The 17524-nt window shown below is 43.7% G+C and overlaps 1 protein-coding gene across 1 annotated transcript in view; it reads right to left on the bottom strand.

Moving 5' to 3' along the window:
* Window positions 1-17524, bottom strand: part of NFE2L3 (NFE2 like bZIP transcription factor 3) — a 37156-nt gene that overhangs the window by 8738 nt on the left and 10894 nt on the right. The window contains exons 2-4 of the mRNA XM_075586812.1: window positions 6057-6233; window positions 4867-4947; window positions 667-774 (exon numbers count right to left, since the gene is read on the bottom strand). Of these exons, the coding sequence (XP_075442927.1) occupies window positions 667-774; window positions 4867-4947; window positions 6057-6233 (366 nt within the window). The remainder of the gene's footprint in view (window positions 1-666; window positions 775-4866; window positions 4948-6056; window positions 6234-17524) is intronic.

The raw sequence follows: 17524 nt of genomic DNA, 5'->3' as shown, positions 1-17524 counted from the left end.
CACTTTTCACACAACTACTAACATGTGTGCATCAATTACATATGCTCACCCAACTCCCACTGTAAAACATTACACTACAAACTGTATATAATCTCGGACTTGCCGTAAACTGCTATACCGGAAGCAGAACCTTGTGTGGTCCGGAAGCTTGTACACTATACACCATTGTTGGTCCAATAATAGGCATCATATGACCTATTTTTTCCTTTTTCTCACATAAAACAAGGACCATCACAGCTACAATTTTGTTTCTCTATACTGTGGGGCTTGATAATTTTCAGTAGAAAACATATACCTGTTATCTCTTCCTGTCGCATACATTAACTAAGGATAACAGGCTCTCTAACATTTGGCATATAAAAAGAGGTACACTTTATTTGGTTCGCCAATATGTGGTTACATAAGAAGGCACACCAACACACACAATGTACTATATGCAGAAATCATATCATCAACAAAATATGTGATCATTAGCAGATAAATGATCCATCTCCCAACTGCTTTAATTAGGTACAGGACATAAAAACAGGTACAGTACCTGCTAAATAGCTACAGCTGGATGCTATGGAGGTAAACGTGACGGGGTGAAATATAAAGCTTTGTGAAAACCAACATTGGTGCAAAGAACTGCAGAATGTCACGTAAAGAACAAATAAAATGGCTTACGTTTAAATCAGGCAGAGAGAGAAAATCCTGCCACAGTTCTCCTGCAGAGTTTCCCTGTAGGATTCTGGATGTCGGCTGGGCAGTATGAAGAGCATTTTCACTTGTGCCCTTTAAAAAGAAGGCAGACAATGTTGACATTTAAAGACATCACTTAAAGGTGCAATCCCACTTAGGACCAACATGAACACCAGTGACATGTACTGTATCCCTCTTGCCTCAAAATGTCTTGTGTTCTCCCGGACCATTTCCAATCTGGGTTTCGTACAGCTCACTCTGCAGAGACTGTGCTCACTAAAGAAGCCAATGATCTACCTGAAGCCAAATGCCATGGCCATTTTCCCCTACTAATCCTGCTTGATCTCACTGCTGGATTTGATACTGTCAATCACCCTCTTCTCCTTCCTATTCTAAACTCCCTTGGTATCTGCAACAAAGCTCTATCCTGGTTCTCACCATACCTCTCCCATCGCACATTTTCGGTCTCTGTTGCTAACATGTCTTCATCTTCTGTTGATCTGTCTGTTGGTGTACCTCCGTACCTTCCTCCGTAATATTGCTAAGATCTGCTCTTTCCACTGTCACGCTACTGCTAAAACTCTAATGCATGCCCTTATTCTCACCCGTCTGGATTATTGTAATATACTACTAACAAGCCTTCCTCCCTCACAGCTTTCTCCTTTACAATCTATCCAAAATTCTGCTGCTAGAATAATTTTAATTTCCCCCAAAGCTGTCTCTGCTCCTCTCCTCCTTAAATCCCTCTCCTGGCTTCCCATCAAGTTTCGGATCATCTACAAAGTTCTCCTCATTACCTACAAGGCTCTCCACTCACCTGCTCCTCCCTACATATCAGCTCTGATCTCTCGCTATGCCCATGCTCGTCTCCTGCATTCTACCCACAACTGTTTCCATTCCACCTGTTTCACCTCTACTGCTCTCTCGCCTTAAACCTTTTTCCCTCACTGCCCCTTACCTGTGGAACTACCTCATACTCTGTTTAAGCCAAGCACCTTCTCTCCCCACCTTCAAGGCTCACCTTAAAACTCACTTCTTAAATGAAGCATTTTATTAGCCTAGACTAATGGCTACTGTCACCCACCCACAGTCACTCCTACCAATGACTGACAACTACTGCACTTATTCCCGCACCTGCAGTCTCTGTAAGATTCCCATCATACCACTTAGATTGTAAGCTCTTCGGGGCAGGGATTTCCTTTCCTATGGTCTGATCCTATTTGTTGCACTTATTGTAATATAATTCCCAGTACTGTATTGTCTCTCTTGTAAAGTGCTAAGTACAGCTGTAGGTGCTATATCAATAAAGATAAATATACAGACACGTTGAAAGCAGCAGTCCAAGCGGACGTTCCCCCCCCCCACCCCCTTTAATATGTGCATCAATACTATCCACACAATAAGTAATTAGTTAAGTTGCTGATCAATCCATTATCTCCTGTGATCGATCGGCGAAGATTCGGCTTGGAGGTTCATTAAATGGCTGTCAGTGCAGCAGAAGAGGACCAAAGATGCAAAGTTCTGTGGGGAAGATAATGTGACCAGGCAGTCACTAGATACAATTGGTGCACTGCTAGAGAGAGGTCAGGGCTCAAAAAGGGGTGTGCCAGAGCCTGTTTCAGAAGAGGAAGGGGATGTGACTATGTAAATGGTTGCTATAGAGACACCAAAATGCTTGTTACATTATAATAAATAAAAAAAATATTCTGAGTTGTTTATATAAAAAAAAAATGCTACAAGTATTTTCTTATAGTACAAAACTGATTTATTATTAAAAACAAAAAAACCCACACACACATGTAGGATATTGCTTGGTCTGCAGCTTTAAGGGGTTACCTATGGGTGATTGATTTTTTTAAACCAAATCTGGGAATTATATGTATTTAAAAATACTTTTTTAAAGTTAGTTTGTACACAGGCACAGAGGCTCCTAAGAAATTCAACTTTCAATTGAATGAATTTCTCAAAAAGTAAATGAGTAGGCAGTATTATATCTGATTGCAAAACTGTGCGGTTCCAAAGTTTGAAACATATCAATAACATACTAGCTGCTCCCCCATCCTTTGTTATCTTACTACATGACAAATATGACCAACTTGGCTACTCACCAGTCTGCCCACAAAATAAAACCAGCTAAAGATAGCTAGCTATTAGCATGGTTGGCTTTATTTTGGGCAGCCAATGAGACTGTTACATTCTTTACAAAAGGTTGTTTTCTGGCTGGCGTAGTGGGATTGAACCTTTAAAGCAGGCCTGCACAACATACGGCCCGCCTGGCCTCTCTGTGCGGCCCGCGATGACTCCGACCGGGCGCCAGTTAATAAAATAAATTTTTTTTTTTTTTTTTTTAAATGGCGGCGATTTATCCTCCCCGGGTTTTGTGGTGCGCGGGGGCAGCAGCAGCATGAGGAGGATGCGGCAGCCGTGAGTATTTTTTTTTTCAATAGCAGGATGCCGGGGGGGGTTGGAAGTCAGAGCATGCTGGGGCTTAGGACCGGGGAGGGGGGAGGGGGGAGGGGGGAGGAGAGAGGGGGGAGGAGAGAGAGAGAGAGAGAGAGAGAGAGAGAGAGAGAGAGAGAGAGAGAGAGAGAGAGAGAGAGAGAGAGAGAGAGAGAGAGAGAGAGAGAGAGAGAGAGAGAGAGAGAGAGAGAGAGAGAGAGAGAGAGAGAGAGAGAGAGAGAGGGCTGCTGACATGTGAGGGAGGGGTGGTCTGCTGACATGTGAGGGGGGGGGTGGGCTGCTGACATGTGAGGGGGGGTGGGCTGCTGACATGTGAGGGGGGGTGGGCTGCTGGCATGTGAGGGGGTGGGCTGCTGGCATGTGAGGGGGGGCTGGGGGCATGTGAGGGGGGCTGCTGACATGTGAGGTGCAGGGGGGGGTGATGTGAGGTGCAGGGGGGGGAGAGAGTGATGTGAGTTGCAGGGGGGGGGGAGAGTGTCATATTGAGGGGAGGGGGAAAGAGTGTCATATTGAGGGGAGGAGGAGAGTGTGTCATATTGAGGGGAGGGGGAGAGTGTCATATTGAGGGGAGGGGGAGAGAGTGTCATTTAGGGGAGGGGAGGAGAGTGTCACATTGAGGGAAGAGAGACATGGGGGGGATGCTGACATGGGATGCTGACTTGGGGGGGAGGGGGCTGCTGACATGGAATGGGCTGGGGGGATGTGGAGGGGGTATTGTGTGTTTGATGTGGAGGGGGGTATTGTGTGGGTGAGGGGGAGAGATGGGGGTATGAGAGATAGATGGGGAGTATTGTAAAAGTTGATAGTGAGGGGTTCTGGGGGAGATATGAGGATGATGATGAGAGGTGGTGGAGGAGAGATGATGATGATGATGATGATTTAACCCGTGCGGCCCAAATTGTTTTTCCTTGGAGCAGTTCGGCCCTTCTCACTTTACGAGTTGGGCAGGCCTGCTTTAAAGGTTCGAGTCCTATCTACTATGCCTGCCTAATGATTTTCTTTGCACTACTTATATTACTTTTCATTTCAAATGTCTCATTGTGAAATCCTTGAACAGCTTTCTTGTCTGGAGAAGTATCAGTGGAAAAACAGCTACTAGTGATTTCCTAATCACGATGTTTGTAACAGCCGTGATAGCTGCAGATTTGGAACGGATATGATTCGGTTACGAATCAGGCCTCGGACATAGTAGGCGAGCACGACCGAGTGCCTGGCGTCGCATGCGCCTGTAGCTTGAGCGATCCGTGGCCTTTGTCATTTGTATGGCGTGCATGGCGGGGGCGAGGCCGCGATGTCATGTGAGCGGTTCGCCCTCATTGGCTGAACCGCGCACGTGACCCGGCCCTCGTGCGGCCAAATCAAAATCTTTTGTCAGCTGAAAACAATCTGCTGCTCCGTCGCGCTTCCTCGCGCGCACTATGGCCGGCCCCATAGATCCCCTGCATTTTTTCTGCGCTGTCGTGCGGATTATGGACGCGGCCTAAGCCTTTAACATAGGCACTATTCAATTTCACTGCATCATTGTTGCTGTGCCAATCACTGGTAGGCCTATGGAGGGGGCGCCATTTTGGCTTCTAACAAACTGGCTGCTCTGGGATCACCCCGATCACCCCCTAGATTACGAACATTTGCCCATAACGTACCAGGTACGCAAGACCATATTCTGCCAGTTGAAAAATAGTGCAAGCCATCTCAACCCCCCCATATAAAATCAAAAGCAGTTACCTCAAGTGCATTTTCTGTTTGTGCTAGCAGCTGAATAAATTCCTCAAAAAAGAGGGAAGGCTCTGTTCTGTTCCTGTTGATCTGCGGAATGAAGAAAGTAAATATATATATAAAGATTGATGTACTGTTGCCCTCCATCACTGAAAGGGTTAACACTTTATCAATTAATATATATTTAAAAAAACATAATTCCATTTAGATTGTTGCCAGCAGGGAAGGACGGCTAAGGAACATATCTCAATTCTGACCACAAAGAAACGAAATAAAATGGACTCAATTAGGTTCTCTCCCTGACAATTTTCTTGAAATTGCATTAAGTCCCCCCCCCCCTCCCTCCTTCTCTAGATGAGAAAATGGGTTAGAAATAGAATTGTATACAGGGGCAGTGTATGTCTGTGTATGCACAACACACATATATATGTTTCACCTTCTTAGTCAAGATTATGTTTAAAAGCGGCAATCCAAACCCTTTTTTTTTAACACAGGTTTGAAGCAGGGGATGTCCAGAGCTGAGCCCCTTTCATTTAATCTGCGGGGAACCCCTGCTCCCAGAGATACATACCTCCATAGGAGCTGCTTTTAGCAGCTCCGGCTCAGCTAGCCGGCACTGCGGGGATTAAGTAATGGTCGCTTTTTTAAAGCTCCCACGCCCTGCGGGCCAATAGGAAGCCATGACGTCATCAGGTCCAGCTTCCTATTCGCCCGCGTGACGATGGGAGCTTTGAACTTTAAACCCCAGGTAGCTCAGCCAAAGCAGCTACCAGCACCTACCACAGAGGAAATGAATGGGGTCCAGCTCCAGAGACCTCCTGCTTCAATCTTGTGTAAACAAATAAAAATAAATGTTAGAATTAAAAAATAAAAAAAAAAGAGTGCTTGCCTTGCTCCTTTAATACAGTATATTGCTATCTCCCAAAGTAAACATCATATTACTACAGAGAAGTGGGATACACTCTGGTCTGCTTTCTAACTAGGCCTAAAAATGTATCTCTTGACAAAGGACAGCAAGACTCGCCAGCGAAGTGCAAGGAGACGTGATAAAAAAGGAAGCCAACAGACAGACACACAGTAAAGATGTTGCAATGACCTTTGTGCTACCCTGTGTCTCCCGGTTTTTTTTTACACTACTGACATTACATTTCTGATTAAAACGAGTCATCTTTTTTGTGATCCGGTATTTTATCTCTTACCTCTGTCCTCAGGTTGTTGCTGACATTTACATCGATACCGGTATCCCCCCTTGTTACATTTTCATCCACGTTATTTTGCTTATTTAACTCTTCGTCCAAAACGTTTTTTTCATTTTCGTTGTGAAGGTAACTGTAATCGTAAGGGCTGTGACTTGATCCCAGCTTTTCTTCCTGTTTCTGAATGATATTAAATACATATTTAGAATAACATTTAAAAACAAAACAAAATGTAAATAAACATTTTTCGAAAGATTTTTTTTTATTAACGTAATACAAAAGAAAAGAGTAATAAAACTTTAGGACAAGTCTTGAAAGCAAACATTATTTGTAGGGGGAAAAGAATACTGTCAACAGAGCATAAGACACATAGGTAACTGCCATTGACTTTCTTTAACTTGCAGTTACTGTCAGATCGGTGTGATATCCCGCATTACACTTTGGTGACTCCCTGACCTGGGGTCTTATTCTAGGATGTGTTTGTAAAAAAAAAATGCAGGAAATTGTGGTCATTTTAACTGAATTACAGCTCAACCCCGTTATAACGCGATCTGTAACAACGCGAATCCGCTAATAACGCGTTGCAAGTGTGGCTCCCAATTTTCGCATTTATGAATACTTTACAACACGATTATTGGTGTCTTAAATACTTTATTGTATAATGCATACAATTGCACATTATTTCTAACGCGATCCGCTTATAACGCGATGTGATTCTTTGGACCCCAAGCACAGCGTTATAAGGGAGTTGAGCTGTATTTCCTTTGAAAAGAATATCCATATCAGGGGAGTCTCTCATATAGCCAGCAAGCCACGGGGTCCAGACCTCTAGACCAGGGGTGTTCAACTCCAGTCCTCAAGTCCCCCCCCCCCTCAACAGGACAGGCTTCCAGGATATCCCAGCTTCAGCACAAGTGTCTCGATCAGAGGCCCAGTTGATAACTGATTGAGCCACCTGTGCTGAAGCAGGGACTGAAGCTGGGATATCCTGAAAACCTGACCTGTTGGGGGGGCTTGAGGACTGGAGTTGAGCGCCCCTGGTCTAGACATCAAGAGGGGCTTAGTGAAAAGTTTGGACAACAATTTCATTATGTTGGAGTATTTTACATTTAAAGTATTACTAGTTCATATACTATCATTGTCTTTAAGGAGGGAATGTATGCAATGTCTAATTCGTAAATCACATTTTCTCTTAGTTTGTCAAAAGACAGTAAGGAGAAATGAAGGCTTCATGCAATTTTAATATATTTTATCCTCCTCTGTGACTAGATACAAAAGGCCTCCTCCATCCATCCGCGGGGGAAGCAGTGATTACCGCGGATTAGTAAATAGATTGAGGTTAATGCTTGAGGTTTTCACATACGAAGTTGTCTGACACCACACTGGTAATGGTACCATATAATAGAACATTTTCCTTTCACCTCTGCGGGGATTCGGGACAAACGCCGATGTAACAGAAAGCTGAAAGCTTGTGGATCAATACATTGGGTTTCAAGGTTGGGATCGCAAAAGATTGGAATTTCCGAGATCCGATCGCTGATATATTGAAAAGAAAACTTTGGAAAATGTAAACCCGCCGCCGCCTCCCTACCGGGTTTGTCGTTTCTGGTGACTTATTACTTGTGTTTTCCTTGCCCAGAGTTTGCAAATCTTTTATGGATTCATGAGAGATCTGTTTTTATGCAGCAAAATGGGAAGGGGCTGTAACATGGAGCTCAAACCATGTTTATTAATGCAATCCTAAAAAGACGGAGAAAGAGGCAGAGACATCCATTTGTCTAATTCTTGATTCATTTTGTCAATTATGGGTTTCAAATGTACAATATATAATTTGCTTAGATTCCGTGGGAATGTAATGCCCAAATATGTCAACTGATTGGTTGAAGTTTTAAAGGGAAGATTGTGAGGTGGGACCTCGTTTTTTTTTTTTAATTATTTTACCAAAGTATCTGAGACTTGGAAAAATTGATTTTGGAAGCAGAGAAGAAGTATTGATAGTCACAATTTTTTCCATACTTTTCATCGTAGACGTCTCTGGATCTCAAACATACAGGAGTGGATCATCTGCAGGCAAATGTCAATTAAATAATGTACCTCTTATACAGCATCCAGGAGTATAATATTGGTTATCAGTTTCCAATGAAAGTATACACACATACATATAGGGGCTCATTCACTAAACTGTGATTGTATTGTATTGTATTGTATTGTATTGTATTGTATGTCTTTATTTATATAGCACCATTAATGTACATAGCGCTTCACAGTAGTAATACATGTGGTAATCAAATAAATAACATATAATATAAATAACAGATCATGGGAATAAGTGCTTTAGACATAAAAGTAACATTAAGGAAGAGGAGTCCCTGCCCCGAGTTAAAAAAAAAGCCAAAAAAAGTCCCAAATCACTTTATTTTGCCAGAAACTGCTATTCACTAAGCAGTGATAAGCTTATCAAACTGTAAAATGTTGCAATATTTTGCCGCCAGCTAAAGGCTGGTGCTAAAGACATTGCAAGATGCATAAAAGCATTTTATTTTATTTTTACTGCACGGGATTGATACCGGAGGCCGATGGGGACCCCCAGAGACCCTCAGTGACTCCCAAGAACCCCACTGGATCATTGTGGTTCTCTGGGGGTCTCCGGGGGTCACCACCGGCCTCCGGTATCAATCCTGTGCAGTAAAAATAAAATAAAATGCTTTTATGCATCTTGCAATGTCTTTAGCACCAGCCTTTAGCTGCAGCAAAATATTGCAAAACTTTACAGTTTGATAAGCTTATCACTGCTTAGTGAATAGCAGTTTCTGGCAAAAATAAATAAATGTGATTTTGGACTTTTTTTGGCTTTTCGTACGATGTTTTTTGGTCAAAGTGTTAAAGCTCATTAAAAAAACGTTATAGTGCGATACTGCACTGTTAGAGGTTTAGTGAATAGCAAAACAGGCAATATCGAGCTATAAGGGCATTGAACGTGCATTCAGCCACTCATCACAGTTTAGTGAGTGAGCCCCATAGTCTTCATATTCCTATATTTCTAACTTGTAATGCTTTGCACATGTGATTGTCTATATGCACTCTAGCTGCATGAAAGTTTTACTGTTTATCAAAGCTGCAGGAGACACGTCTGTTCCTTCAGACATTTGGAATACATATGGCCACAGCTGTGGTGGGCTTCCATGGCTCTAGTTCTAACCATAAACCCTTACTAAGTACCCTGGTTGTGGCAGCAGAAAGGGCTGCAATACATTATTAAACTGGATGGTATGGCAGTGCTTTTAAAACGAAAATACTTAAGACCTTGGAAGCAAAAGAACAGGAAGTGTGTAAAAAGGGTTCTTTTGCATATCTGTGAGGGATTGAATTCCCCTTGCAATTAAACGGCTGAGTAAACCACCACCTATTCCTGTGACACATATCATGATTTGGATGCAACATCTTGACAGGGCTAGAAAGTAAAGACAAAACCATGCTGATCAATGAAATATACCATTATTCATACACATTTACACAAGAAGTAAATGGATTTAAAAATACTTAAGAAGTAGGACATTCATGTGGAATACAGCATATTGTGCAGAATGTCGGCGCTTCACAAATAAACGAGAATAATAATAATAATATTGGGATGTTTGCACCCCTTCCTTCTTCAATCCCGATGCTGAGATATTTGGAAAGGGTGGTGGGGTCGGGGGGGGGGGGGGGGGGGAGGGGAGAAGGAACTGGAGAGGAGGAGGTTGCATGGCATGGTGCATGGGGACCCCCCTTGTGCACAATTTACGATCAGACCGATGTCTGAAAGGCAGCCAGCTGGAGACAGTCCAAATAGAAGCCAAGCACTGCACTGTAAGTAACACAGGGGCTGGGGGCGTGGCCTGCGTGGGGGGTTGTCACCTCTTGCTATCATTCCCATTACCAAGAGAGTTTACGAGTTTGGCCAGGGATCTCGACTCCAGGTCAAACCCATGTCTACCCTTATTGTAAAGATTTTGTCCCAAGAAATATGCAATATACAGATTCATTCCAAACTTCTAATTTACACAAGAAGATCTCTCTACGCCACTAGAGCATAGAAGGAAGGGGCATTATCCTTTTATACAGGCCACATCAAGCATACCTGTTTTTGAAATAGCTTGTAATCTATTTTGAAGCCAATGTATATTTTGCAGCAATAGGAAAAAAATACCTGAATTCAGCACATATACAAATTGGATGGGTGTATAAGCAAATGCAGGGTGCATTGTAAGAGGTAGAAATGCCTGCTGTATTAAGGGGACCTCGATTTCATGTTTAACTGGAAAGTATGCTGTAGTTTTAGAAAGACTAATGCTGTAAATCAGAATATGTGCATAATTATACACTACTAAAGTAGCAGTCACAATCACATAAAGCTGTGTGCATCAGTAGCACAGGTAATTTAATCTCACAGTGTTAAGGGGGGTAAACATTTTGCTAAACATGAGCCTGGCTTGATTAACGCACAGCAGATGTTAACTCGCATCTTAAGCCTATTGTTCAGCTAAGCATTTGGTGGCAGCTGCTCCCTTGTCAAGGAGACAGCTGGCCCTCTTTCATTATCCAGAATGCTTTGCTTCTTTTCTTATTAGGGGAGGGGAATGGATGTAAAGAGTTTGTAGGGCGGAAAAGAGTAGACTTCACATAACAAAGAAGAAAGTGCACTTGTTAAGAGAGAGGATATTTAGTTACCTTTCATTTACATGCCTAGCCTGAAGAAGAGTTCACTCAACAACTTGTAGTTATGTCTCAGAATAAATGCTGCTTCTGATGATATAAATGCTGGTGCAAAATAATAAAGCTTCCAAAGATAAAAATACAGGATTAAATGATGTTCAAAACTGAGTGCAAAAAATAGGACGATGATTTTCTCCGGCCTGCTGCTAAAAACACATATGTACGCCCTACCCTCTATAAGAACCTTAAAAGATTCTTATCTTTAGAACAGAACATGGCATTAAGTACGTCTTGCAACTCAGATCCCATCCAGACCCGAAAACAGGTCTTTTGCTGGAGTGGGGCGAGAGGAGATGGACATAACACCAGGGAATAAAGCTGTTATTTAAATCCTACGTGTGGCATTCCAGCCACCCAGATGCTGCAAAAGCCCAATTTCAGGGTCTGGATGGGAGTAACGCCAAGTGTACAGTAGCTATGACTTAAATAACGTAATGTTAAGTCCTCGCATTAACCTTAACGTTAATTTTCTGAATTTGACGGCAGAAAATATACCATATCATTACATTATTGTCCCACCAATGTAACCTCCCTAGGAAGCCGGGCAGGGAGGGTTACATACACTAGGTGCTTATGTGGGATATGGTATTTTGTGCATACAAAAGATCCTAAGATGGTGGGCGCACTGCAATTCCATTTAAAATGGTGGCTGTAGTTAGTGCTCAAGCAGGGAAGCAGGAATCCCAGCAGAAAACGCTCATTTAACTTTAATAAAAGTCAGAGTCCTGTGGCATGAAAAAATTATATCAATGGCCAAACAGACAATTTCAACTCTTTTTAATAGTGTGGACATAAATCAGGGCCGGCTTGATGGCAGTGCCATTGGTGCAGTTGCACCGAGCCCCGCGCTTACAAAGGCACCTTTCTCTTCTTCACAACAAACTGATTGCCGGGGAACAGTGCTGGGCCTCTGTAAGTGCCTTTTACCTACTATCCAGAGTTGTAAACTTCTCCTCCTCATCTCGGGAATCTTCTGCTTGTGACGACGCATCGCCATAGCAACGTGGCCATGACCATGTGATGCTGCGACATCCCATGGCCGCACGTTGCCATGACAATGCAACCTCACGACAACACAACGTAGCGGAGATCAGGAGAGGAGCAGGAGAAGAGGCCCGGAGAAAGTGAGAGGCCGCGCTCTTTCCCCCCCCTGGCACCATGCACAATGTTTCTGGGAGATCCCTTCGTCAGGTTAAAAAACATATAAGTTTGTATTTTTTGACCTGATGAAGGGATGTCCCCGAAATGTTGTGCAGTCACAAATTATTCATGAAACATTTTCAAACAAAACTTTTTTTTGTTAAAAATGTTTTTAAACATTTACAAACAATTCTAATAGCCAGTTAATGGGCAAAAAGTTAGAACAAGTTCAACCCTTCGCTGCAAAAGGGGCCAACATTTTGTTGCTCCGCAACATGCTTAGCTTTCAAGAACACTGCTCTGCAATGGGCTCTAACAGCGGTACGCAAAGTATTTCCCCTGCATGCTCTCATGCTCTACCCCCCCCCCCCCCCCCGCTTGACTGCTCTGTCCTTTGACACCGTGTTACCATGGCGGCGCGTCGCTGAAGACAAGGTAGGAGAAAATTACATTTAAATGCCTTGAGGGAGAGCGCGGGACCTCTGTAACCGCTGCGCCCGCCCCTGGGAAATCACGCGCACCCCAGTTTGTGGACACCTGGGCTATACCATGACTACATACAGTAGATAAAAACCATACATACATTTAAACAAAACATAAAGGTAAAAAATAAAATGTATTAAAAAAATAAATAATGCACATTTGTCAACGTTTTAGTCACTAAGGGGACCTTCCTCAGGAAAGGGGAATATATTTGGTTCCGTTCGGGTACCAATGCATTTCATAAATGTGTTCTGTTGCCCTATACTACAAACTGGGGTCTATTTACTAAGGCAATATTGGAGGAAAATTGGTGCCAAAAACATCATTATTGTTTTGCGTCTCCTAGCTTCAATGTACAAAGGACTTTGCTCCATGTGCATCGGCATGTGATTTAGGGAGTGTCAAATTGCGAGTTACTTGGTCTCCCTTCAACCGGCGTAAGGTCTGAGTGGGCTTAAACCCGCTGCCTGCTCCAGATTAAGAAACCGGGGCCACAAGCTCATTATGCACCATGGAGCCTAAAACAGTAGAGTACATTTAAACAAGGTGATACATAGACGACATAAGGTTCTATCTGTTGTGACCCTGCACTGATTTGCCTCCAGCGCACCTTCTTAGATTAGATTTGTGTATGCCACAACCAATAAACTGTTACCATATCATAAAACAAAGCTGATACTGAGTAACATAGAAAGATTTTAAGTTAGAAAATGTGTATGGTATCAAAGTCTAATAGTTGACGTTGAAGATTTCTTACAATAAATGCTCAGTGTGTGCAGTGGTGTAGTTAGGCATGCGGGGGCCCCTGAGCAAAATTTTGCCGGCTGCTCGTGCGCATTCACAATCGTCACTTGCGCATGCGCGGTTGACCAGTGCCGATTGCGCATGCGCAGCCGGCAAAAATTCACACCTTCTATCTCTCCTAATCCTGAACCCAGACATAAACACACCTGCTCTCACCCACACCTCCCTGCCAACTCTTCCCCTGATAATGGTGTTAACCTATCTGATTTAATACTGACTAACCTTAAAACTCGCCTCACAAATCAAGCATCCCTATAGCCTGCACTCATGCCTATTGTCCCACACTCACAGTCACTTATACTACCTATTGTGGCCAAGCACTGTCATCTACAGCACTTATTCCCCCACCTGCTGTCTCTGTAAGTCTCCCATCATACCACTTGGATTCTAAGCTCTGCGGGGCAGGGATTTCCTTTCCTATTGTCTGATTTTGCTGCGCTTATTGTATTATAATTCCCTGTACTGTATTCTTTGTGAAGCGCTGAGTACACTTTTGGTGCTATATAAATAAAGATAAACATACATACATACATTGTAGAGCTGAGTAAAGGTGGCCCTAGGTAAAACCAATTGGGTCTAATTATGAAAGTTATACGGCTGCATTTATCCAAGGGAAAAAACTAATTGCTTTCAATGGGTTTTCTTTTCTTTGATAAATCTGGTTATTGTATTTCTTCAGTTTTGCAGCTGAGACAATGTGATAAAATGTACACTTACGTATGAAGGTTTTTTTAAATGAGTTTAATATGGGTTAGGTAAAATGAGGCTCCACAGTGCAGTGTTTTTTAACAGGGGTTCCTAGGAACCCTTGCATACCACAAACATCCCTAGAGGGTTCCCTGCACTTTTCACTATTCATAGGGTTGCCAGGTGGCTTCTCCAAACTAGACACAATGGTGAAAGGTGCGACGAGCTTGACACACACAATTTTCTCGTCTCCTTGGCCCCACCCTCAGGCTCCTGACACCTCTTCCTGATTGGCTGCATTACCCAGCAGCAGCCAATCAGGATGGAGGAAGCCGTCCTACCCCCTAGAAGCAGCCCTGCTCTTTCCCTGCTAAGCGAAATCCCGCGCCCTCCCCCCAAAAGCCGGTCAGGTCACTATGTCCAGACAGGCAATACACATATATCCAGTATTACCTCATTTTTTTACTGGACAGAGTGTAAAAATACAGGACAGTCCGGTTCAATACTGGGCACCTGGCAACCCTACATATCATGTACTCTCCGTCTCTTCATTTTGTGGATCTTGCAATTCGTTTCTAGCAGGGTGGGGTAAACCCCCTTTCCCCATAACGAAGGGGAAAATTGGTAATTTCCTGCATTTACGTTACTTTAAGGTGTACTACTACTACTACTACTACAAATAAAGGTGCAAGTGTACAGATGTCACATGTTAGTAAAAAGTCAGATTGTACGGTCACTTTTTACAATACATTTCATTCTGCACTGGCCTCTTCTATGGCAGTGTGTAAGCAGACAAGTTTTAGTAAACACCAAATCAGCAGTGAATGTGCTACTACTTGCAGATATTAATGATAGTTTTGTAATAAAACAGATTTTCAGAATGGAAGCTTACTACATAGCCATTGCCGGGACATATGTCTATGTATGTGCACAGTATATAACTTAAGAACCTGGGTTTACACCTTTAATTGCAATACATCAAAGGAAACTGAAAGACTGTCTGTAATTAACAATACATTATTCTTACTCCTTGTAAAATGTGTTACTTTCATACAAACACAACGAGTTTGCAACCTGATTTTGGATACTTCAGGTGCAAGGGTAACAGGCCAAGGTGCCAAAGAGATGTTGTTGATCGGTATGTACTTCCTAAATTCACTGTGTTGCCACTGAGAGGGAACTGAGGAGTACTCTATCTGCTGACTGCGCTTGGGGAAGGAAACAACAATATTCTAACATGGAAAAAAGTAATTGTATAATACAGGCATGGAAAACCCCCAGGTGTAACCTCTGGCGCCTAGAGCTTTGCTGAATATGCCGGCTGCAATGTGGTAGAAAAGGGTGTGTGTGTCTCTCACGGAGCTGTGTCAGACATGCTCCCCTCCTCCTTATCTTCCAGCCATGCTGCGACGGTGCGAGCAATCAAAAGGCCGTACCTCAAGGAGGACGGCCATAGAGCGCGCGTGCACGAGAGCGACGGGGCGGGTCACGTGCGCGGTTCAGCCAATGAGGTCGAACTGCTCACGTGACGTCATGGGCCACGCCTTCGCCACACCTCCCCGTCGCGCAGGCCATGGATCGCTTGTAGTACAGGCGCGCGTGACGTCATGCGCTCCATCGCACGCGCTTGCCTGTACTATATTGGAGGCCTCAAGAGTGACAGGAAGAGAGTTAGGAGGGGAAGGTCTGGCAGCTTCATGAGAGACCATGTGCAGCAGCTGCAACAGGTATACAGATCTTCTCTAGTGTCAAGGACAAGAATATCATGACCCCTGCACCTCAAATCCCAACTCTCCCTGGGACTGCCTCATATTAACCCCTTCCCCACCCTGGGACTGCGTCTCTTAACCCCTTCCCCACCCTTGGGCTACCCTTAACCCCTTGTGTCTCTGTCACTGTGTGTGTCTCTCTTTGTGTTGTCCCTGAGAAACTCCCTCCCCATGCTCAACAAACAATCTAAACATCCTCCCCCCTTAATCAACAAACTCCCCCAAAAATCCCCTGCATAACAAATCCCCACCCAAAAAAAATCTCCCCTTGATTAACAACCCCCTTCCCCCAAACACCGCCCTGCTTAACAAATCCCTTGAATGCACCCACCTCCCTACTCACCACTCCCCTCTATTAACCCCCCCAGCACCCACCTGCCGCTCACCAAACTTCTGGTTCCTATATTTTTTGTCTTGCTCTTAAGTTTTATACATTTTTGGCCACTGTATTTCAATGCAACAATTTCAGTGATCATTCATCGCTCAGCTGTACGGGAGAGAGATGCTGAACTCTAACACATGGGCAGCCATTGTTATAATGACCAGACTACAAAACAGGTGCATGAAACAGCACATGTCAAAATGTCAAAATCCAATTGAAAACATGTTTGTTTGTTTTTTACATCTGGGAATATACTCTCTGTTATTCAGGTATAATTAACCCAGATTTCTTCTGAACCTGTTGTCCACAATCTGCGGACTCTGTTAGTACTGAGATGAAGAATCACAACATTGCTCAAGCTATGCACCCCCTATTCTTCATCTCAACAGATTTCATGTTTAAATGGGATTATTTAACAAAATATCACAGCTACAAAAACCCCAGGTATATAAAAGAGTAATGTCCTGTAGAAAGCAATGTGTACAGGTATGTATTTTCTTTCAGTCTGTGTCATTTTAATCTTATGTGGTAATTATTGTTACTCTGTTATCTCTTTGGCTCATGATGCCTGTACATTATTTTAAACAAAACGACCACAATTCTGTAACAATTTGCCCGTATACACCACACTTTACAGGCTTACAGCACAAGATATTATGAAGTAAAGTTTGTACAATCGCTCCAAAAACCTCTAAATTTGTTGGTTACTGTGGACAGGGCTCCATAAATTCCTAATCCCACTCATCCAGGATGAGTGAAATATGGAGGGGAGACGAGCGCTGGAAAGACTTTGGGTGCAGAAGAACCATGTTGGTGGCAGAGCGGTCAATCACTGATCTGCTTCACGAAGGCACGCTCCACAATGCCTTGCATAAAAGCTACACCAGGTATTGTGGGATGCGAGCTGGGAGAAGTCAGGGAAGACTAGGTACGTGCCTAGGGCTCGAGGGACCCCGGCAGTAGTTTACTACATACCTGACCCAGCCCTGATTTGTAATCATCAAACACGACCTGGCAGTGTCTTCCCGGCATCTCCCGCTCTCCCTTTCAGCACCGCAGTACTTGGCAATGCCGAGATGTCACTGACGGCTCCTGTCTAATGATGAAAGATCAGAGCATGGATCTCTGCGGGCAGGCAGGACCCCGGGCAGAAGAATAGAGGGGGAGGGAGGGGCGAATGGGAAAGAAGAGTCTGTGTCTTGCTGTATTGTATGTGCGCGTCTGTCGACATGTGTGCCTGTATGTACGTGTGCGTGTGTATGGGGGATATTTTAGCAGCTGCGAATTACGCTTATCCGTGCGGAAAGGGACGGATTTGCAGGTTTTGCTATTGTATAAACCCTTCTCGCATGTCCAAACCGAGCGTCCATTCCGACTCGGGCGCTATGACCAAAGAGGTTCAAAACGCGTATTTCTGGATAACGAGCTCAATTCTAGAACGTCTGTGCAAA

The sequence above is a fragment of the Ascaphus truei genome, chromosome 2 (genome assembly GCF_040206685.1).
Source record: "Ascaphus truei isolate aAscTru1 chromosome 2, aAscTru1.hap1, whole genome shotgun sequence".
Lineage (NCBI taxonomy): Eukaryota > Metazoa > Chordata > Amphibia > Anura > Ascaphidae > Ascaphus > Ascaphus truei.
The sequence above is the reverse complement of the archived record's forward strand: the minus strand, read 5'-3'. Positions and strand labels throughout refer to the sequence as shown.